Here is a 6,070-nt window from a genome sequence, read left to right on the forward strand (position 1 = left end):
CACGCTGCGTTGACAGATCCCGGGCATTGCCCACAGATTGTGGAATCTTCCTCGCTGGAGATAATCAACATCCAGGTGGAGGCAATCCTTTGCAAGGCTCTTCAGGAAGACCCTGCTGGAGCAGCCCTCAACCAGATGATCCCACTGCTGCTCCTTTCCAACCTTCACTCGTCTGGGATCCGGAGATGGGCAACTTTGCACACGGTGAAGCTCTCAGAGGGAAGATGGACTCTGAGAAGGAGGTGGGAGCAGTCCCAGTTCTGGTGGCAATGGGACTGTGTCACACAAGTGCCCTGGCCACAGCCTCTTCAGCTCCATCTGCTTGGACTCCCTGAGGGTGCTTTTGCTCTAGAGGAAAGGCGTGGCAGACACTGCCACTGCCCATGGAGCAGTGCCTTGTGCGTGCCCGCACGCTCAGGCCTGTGTCAGCTTCTCCCTGAGTTGGAGATTCTCCACACAGACCCCTGAGAGCAAAAGCAGAAATCATAGCATTTCCACTTGTCTTTCCTCATTCTTTGGAGCCAACCTGGACATCACTGGATGCAGTGCTGGGGAGACTGTTGAGACAACACTGCTGCTGCTGATGGCACAGTGCTGCTAGGCAGCGCTTTCTCTTCCCTCTCTGTCACCCACATTCTGCCCTCTTCTCCCGTGTCCTGTCACCTGCTTCTCTGCCACCAGGTGTGAGCCTCACAAGCACAGCTCTGTGCACGAGAACCTCTTTCAGTCTTCATTGTTCAGGATCCGTTGGAGCGACTCGCGCAGATCCATGTACTGACTCATTGCCTGCGAGTGGGCAACCGGATCCAGCTGCAGGTGATGGAAAAGATTGTATTGCCTGGCCAGCAGGACATGTAGGGGCAAATTGATCCCCTGGGGAAGCCTCTGGTTGCCAATAATGAAGTGGTTGAGGCGTCTCATTCCTATACATATGCGCAGGTTCTCGCTGATATCCATCAGTCGCCTCACAAAATGCCTGGTGGTCCAAGATGACGCAGGCAAGTTGCTGAGGATGTGCATGACAATGGTCTTCATGGTATAGGTGTCAATGCCTAAGCCCAGCTGAAGACGGGTGAAGAACTGCAGGCATTTGAGGTGCAAGCTGTCCGGGGGAGCCCGCCTGGCAATGTACCTGAAGAACTTAATCTCTGCCACGGCGTAGCTCTCTGGCCAGATTGTGCTTGGGGTGTAGCCTTGCCTTGGCTCGCTGCTTGCAAAGATGTCGGTGTTGTCTTCCCGCACCCCAAACAGCATCTCAATCCGGAAGCTTTCTTGGCCATTGCTCACCTTGAATTGGCAGGAGCGCCTGGAGGGCAGCAGCACTAAATGCCAATTGTGTGCCTGAGGCAAGGCTGGCCAGATTGCTCTCATCAGCTGGCAGAACCAGCGGGCGGTTTTCTCCACATCCAGGTAGGAGTCTCTGCACAGGGACTGAAGGACGTTGGGATGCTCGTCGCCCTCCAGTTCCTCGTCGGGATGGTGCAGGAGACACAGCACCTGCTCGTCCTGCTGCTCCCTCCCGCAGGTACACACCTGCTCCACACGGATGCGGAAGTTCAGCTCGCTCCTCTGCCCTTCAGTGTCCGTCTCCAGGTGGAACCTGTGCCCTCGGGGAGGAGTCATGGGTATGAGCACCTGGTACACAACATCCTGCTCACGGGGACTCCAACCCTCAAAGGCACTGCCCACCGCAATGGCTTCATGCAGGACCGGGTAGAAAGTGGTGGACAAGACGTTTGGAAAGTAAAATGCCAAATTCTCCATCAAGATAGCTGTCCACCGGCACCCTCTCTCCAGGTCCTGCACAGGCCACTGGATGCGCTGCAGTAACATTCTTCCAATCTCATCATCCTCATCATGGTTATCAGCTTCATTTCCAACAGCTGCATTTGCAGCCTCATTGCCAACTTCATTTCCACCAGCATCTTCTTCATTTGCAGCAATGTTGTCCACTTCCTGGCCATGTCCAGCATCATTGCCATTTTCCTCCCCATTCACATCGTTGTCCTCTTCACGCTCTTCTCTCCTCAGGCTCCTTTTACTCCAGATATACCACAGGGCCAAGACAAGGAGCACCCGTCCAGCAGGAGCCCAGACCTGCCAGTGCTGCAAGGCAGACCACGGCAGGTCTCTCCGGGCCCAGACACCCTGCTCCAGGGCCAGCTGCTCCAACTCCTGCTCCAGAGCCAGCTGCTCCACCTCCATCTCCAGACGCATCTTCACCTCTTCCTGGAACCTTGCACGTGCCTCCATTCGCAGACGTGTCGCCTTGTCCAAGCCATCACCCACGGGCTTTGGGTATTGGTGTAAAATTTGCAAGAGCAAGAACCACAATACCCAGGTATCCATGGTCTGCAAGAGGAGGGAGAGAAGGCCTTGAGTGGTGCTGGGTGGGCGGCAGAAGGCAGTGGGGACAGCAGGGAGGGCAATGCCAGGAATGTGGGGACAGGAAGGATAGGGCCCCAGACAGCTGGCAAGCAGCGAGGCCTGTCCTGCTTCCCAAGCACCAGCAACAGCAGCAGCATCACGGTGCCCTGCCCAAGACTGTGCCATCAGGCGCTATCCCTGCATGCAGGGGGAGAAGCCAACCCTGGCTGCAGCCTTTCTGCCCTGGCCCTTGTCCCCAGCCCAGCCTCCCTGCCACGTGTGCACTCACCGCTTGCCCAAGCAACACAGAGCCAACGTTACATGCTGGGGCCTTTTACAGCTGCCCCCATTGTGACCTGTGCCCCGTGATGTCACACATGTCACAGTACACCACAGCCAGGCCAGCCCCACCCTTTGTCCCCAGCCCAGCTCAGCCAGTCCCAGGGGCCCTGGTGGACTGCTGAAGGCAGCCTTTGAGTGAATCTTCTTCCAAGAACTTCTCTTGCTCCTTCCTTTGTCTTGCTTCTCAGCTGCTCTCCCTTGCCAATCCCATAGATATCCATGTTGGAAGGCAGCCTTGAGGATCATTGACTCTAAGCCTTGACTCTAATCCATGCTGAGCTACACTTACATCTCTGATTGCTGAGCTTGGAAAAGACCCTGAAGATCACACAGTGCAACTGCAAACTTCACACTGCCTACTCCACCAATCAGCTGCATCCCCAAATGCCACATCCACATGACTTTCCAGTCTCTCTGAGGGTGGCCACTCAGCCATTGCCCTGGGCAGCCTGTTCCCAAGTTGGAGATGCGTTTTGTTGAAAGAGTCCACTTGAAAACTCCTGAGGCACAACTTGTGCTAATTTCCTCTGCTCATACTCTTTGTTCTGTGGGGAATATAATGACCCCGACCTGGCCACGACCTCCCTTCAGGGAGCCGTAGAGAACTGCAATGTCCCCATGAGGCACTTCTGCACTTTGCTAAACAGCCCCACCTCCCTCTGCCCTCCTTCATCACACTTGTGCTCCACACCATTCCCCAGCTCCATTCCCCTGCTGTGCACACACTCAAGCACCTGCACATCTTTCTGGTCATAAGGAGACCAAAAGTGAATGCAGGATGTGAGGGACAGGCCCACCGGTGCCCTGTGGGGGTGACACTCACTGCTCTGCTCCTGCTGGCCACACTGCTTCTGACAGAGGCTGGCATGCCATGGGCTTCTTGCCAATTGCAGCCCCTCTTGTCCCAGCTCGGAGCACTGCATGGCCTGCGAGAGGCCAAAGTGCAGCACCCAGCCTTCTGCGCCTTCTGTCTCACACAGGCGGACTTGAGCCATCAATTCCACCTGTCCAGATCCCTGAGTAGAGCCTTCCTACCCTCAGGCACATCAACACTCCTGCCCTGCTCAGTTTCATTTACATTTCACTCCATTCAATGACTTTCACTCCAAACCCTCTCCCCAGGTGCCAGGATGTCCATGTGCATTTTGCTAACCTGCAAGGCCACACTGTGAAGATGGGATCCCTGCACCCAAGAAATGCCCTCTTGCTCTGAGGCCTTCCATGCCACTGGCAGCACAAGGGAGAGCCCTGCCTTGGCCTTTGCCTTCTGCAAGGCCCCAGTTTGGGCAAACCCTGAATTCCACAGGAGGTCAAAAACAAATGAAGGCACATGGGGAGAGGGTTGCTAGGCCAAGGTGTGTTGGGCTGCTTCTGTTCTGCTTGAATTTTGGATCCCTTTGTCAGGCACTTTCCTACAAGCAATCATTAATCCCATGCTGCACCCTCTGTCTCAGGGTTTTTATCACTCCCAGGTGCCGTCCAACTGCCTGCCAGCAAAATTGCACAGCAACAAGCTCTGTCTCTGGGGCCATGCAGAAAGTGTTGGGCACTGTCCTCTTCTCTGGGCATGCTCATCATGGCGCAAAGAACGTAACGTGAATATACATTTCCCTCTCAAAAAGACTGCTTCCTTGTAAGCTGTCTTTGCCTGTTTGAATTGACAACCATTTGGCAGAAGAATGGAATCTCAGCCCTGACACCATTTTCATCTCATGGCAAAGAGGTAAGGAAACACAGTCAGACAAGTCTGTATGAAGGGAGGTATAAATTCTCCTATAGGATAAGAACTAAAATAGAACAGAAAAGGACAACCCTCTCCTGCTTTGGCAACCCTTGGCTTACATGGTTAAATAAGTTTGTACTTCATAGTTGCTTCTCACCTCTTAGAAGGCTCAAGTGAGGTGTAGTATGTTGTCTGTGAAGTATCTGGGATATCACAGCAACAAAGTGATGGGGAAAGGGGCTGGTTGATGAAGAAAAGTGAGCCTAGCTGCATCTGTTGGAATTGGCCCAAGACAAACTAAAAACCATGTCAAAAAAACTTGCGAGATAAACTGGAGGACTGTAAAGCAGGAATACCACAGGAGCACATGGAATGGAATTGAGTAGAAGAAAATTTTCATAAAAGATCCATTCAGAACAGAGCACTGGTGCCATTTGTTCCATGGAATGGCTCTGCCCCCTCTGCTGCAAACTCTAGTTCAGAGCAACTCCACAGGCTGTGTCAGAAAACAATTCTCATTGCAGGGTATAATATACAGAAATATAAATAGGAGGGATGTGTGTTGTATAATTTTGTTGTGTGGTCCAATCCTCTAAGCAGGCCCTGATCACAGGTGGAAAGCCCTGGAAGAAGCTCAGTGAGCAGAAGGCAGGTGTTCTCATAGGGGTAGCTTAGAAATTCAGTGTGACTTGGATAAAAGGTAAAGGGACAAGAAGGTACAACAACCCTTCCTCTTCAATTGGTTGCCAAAACCTAACATGGACAGAACATGCATGAGCTACAGTGAAGAAAACTACCTCAGCCCAAACCAGTGCACACCTACCTTACAGAAAAACTGTGTGCATCAGCTAACTGGCATTTCTGAAGCACTTGAGGGGCCTCAGGGAAAAAAACAAAAAACATAAAACAAACCAATGGATTTCTTATGGAAAGTGCTTATTCTTGAGAATTACCAAACAAGTATAAATGGCCATGGGGAGCTTGGCAGTGCTTAAACACTCCTGAGGAGTCCTCCGTCCTTGCCCTTTGCATCCTGGAAACAGGGCTTGTAGATAGCAGAGTGAATGAACTCACTTGGAACGGAAGAGTGGAGGGCTGATGTGAGGCTCGGTGGCTGACACAGCATGGCTGGAAAATCGGCCTCATACTCTGGCAGGAGCAGCTGCGTGCCCCACAAAAACAAGAATATTGCTCAGTAATGAAGAGGTGGCTCTCATTCCACATGCAGGATCTGGACTGGGGGGAGAAGCTCTTTGAGTCCCCCTGGCAGTGAAGTGGCCCAGAGGAAGAGATTCTAGAATCCCTTCTTGGAGCTCACGGTTTCTTGGGCTTTTTCCCTCTGTCCAACAAGGTGTCCAGCCCCATTCTACACCTTTTGTCATCCATCAACTGCGTGTTTACGGAGATCAGCTCAGTCGTGCATTTGCTGCCTTCTGCATCGCCCCTTCCATGAGCAGCAGCCTCACAGCCCTTCCTCAGACATCCCTGATGCTTCTGCTCCCCATCAAGAGCTCTCATCTCTAAATCCCCCCAGAGATATTGAGAAATCAAATGTGTCCCCTCCAAACTGCCCTTTCACTACTGTAACTGGCCCAGAGGTTTTCTTTTCCCCTCTAAAAATTCCCTTGGAGAAAGACT

At 52.6% G+C, this 6,070-nt stretch overlaps 1 protein-coding gene across 1 annotated transcript; it reads right to left on the reverse strand.

Annotated features, from left to right (window-relative positions):
* Nucleotides 1-723: 723 nt before the first annotated feature.
* LOC134549267 (inositol 1,4,5-trisphosphate receptor-interacting protein-like 1) lies at nucleotides 724-2,553 on the reverse strand. The gene has a single exon (XM_063394834.1). The coding sequence runs from the start codon at nucleotides 2,551-2,553 to the stop codon at nucleotides 724-726; it is 1,830 nt and encodes a 609-aa protein (XP_063250904.1).
* Nucleotides 2,554-6,070: the final 3,517 nt, after the last annotated feature.

Source organism: Prinia subflava, chromosome 4, assembly GCF_021018805.1.
Source record: "Prinia subflava isolate CZ2003 ecotype Zambia chromosome 4, Cam_Psub_1.2, whole genome shotgun sequence".
NCBI classification, from domain to species: domain Eukaryota; kingdom Metazoa; phylum Chordata; class Aves; order Passeriformes; family Cisticolidae; genus Prinia; species Prinia subflava.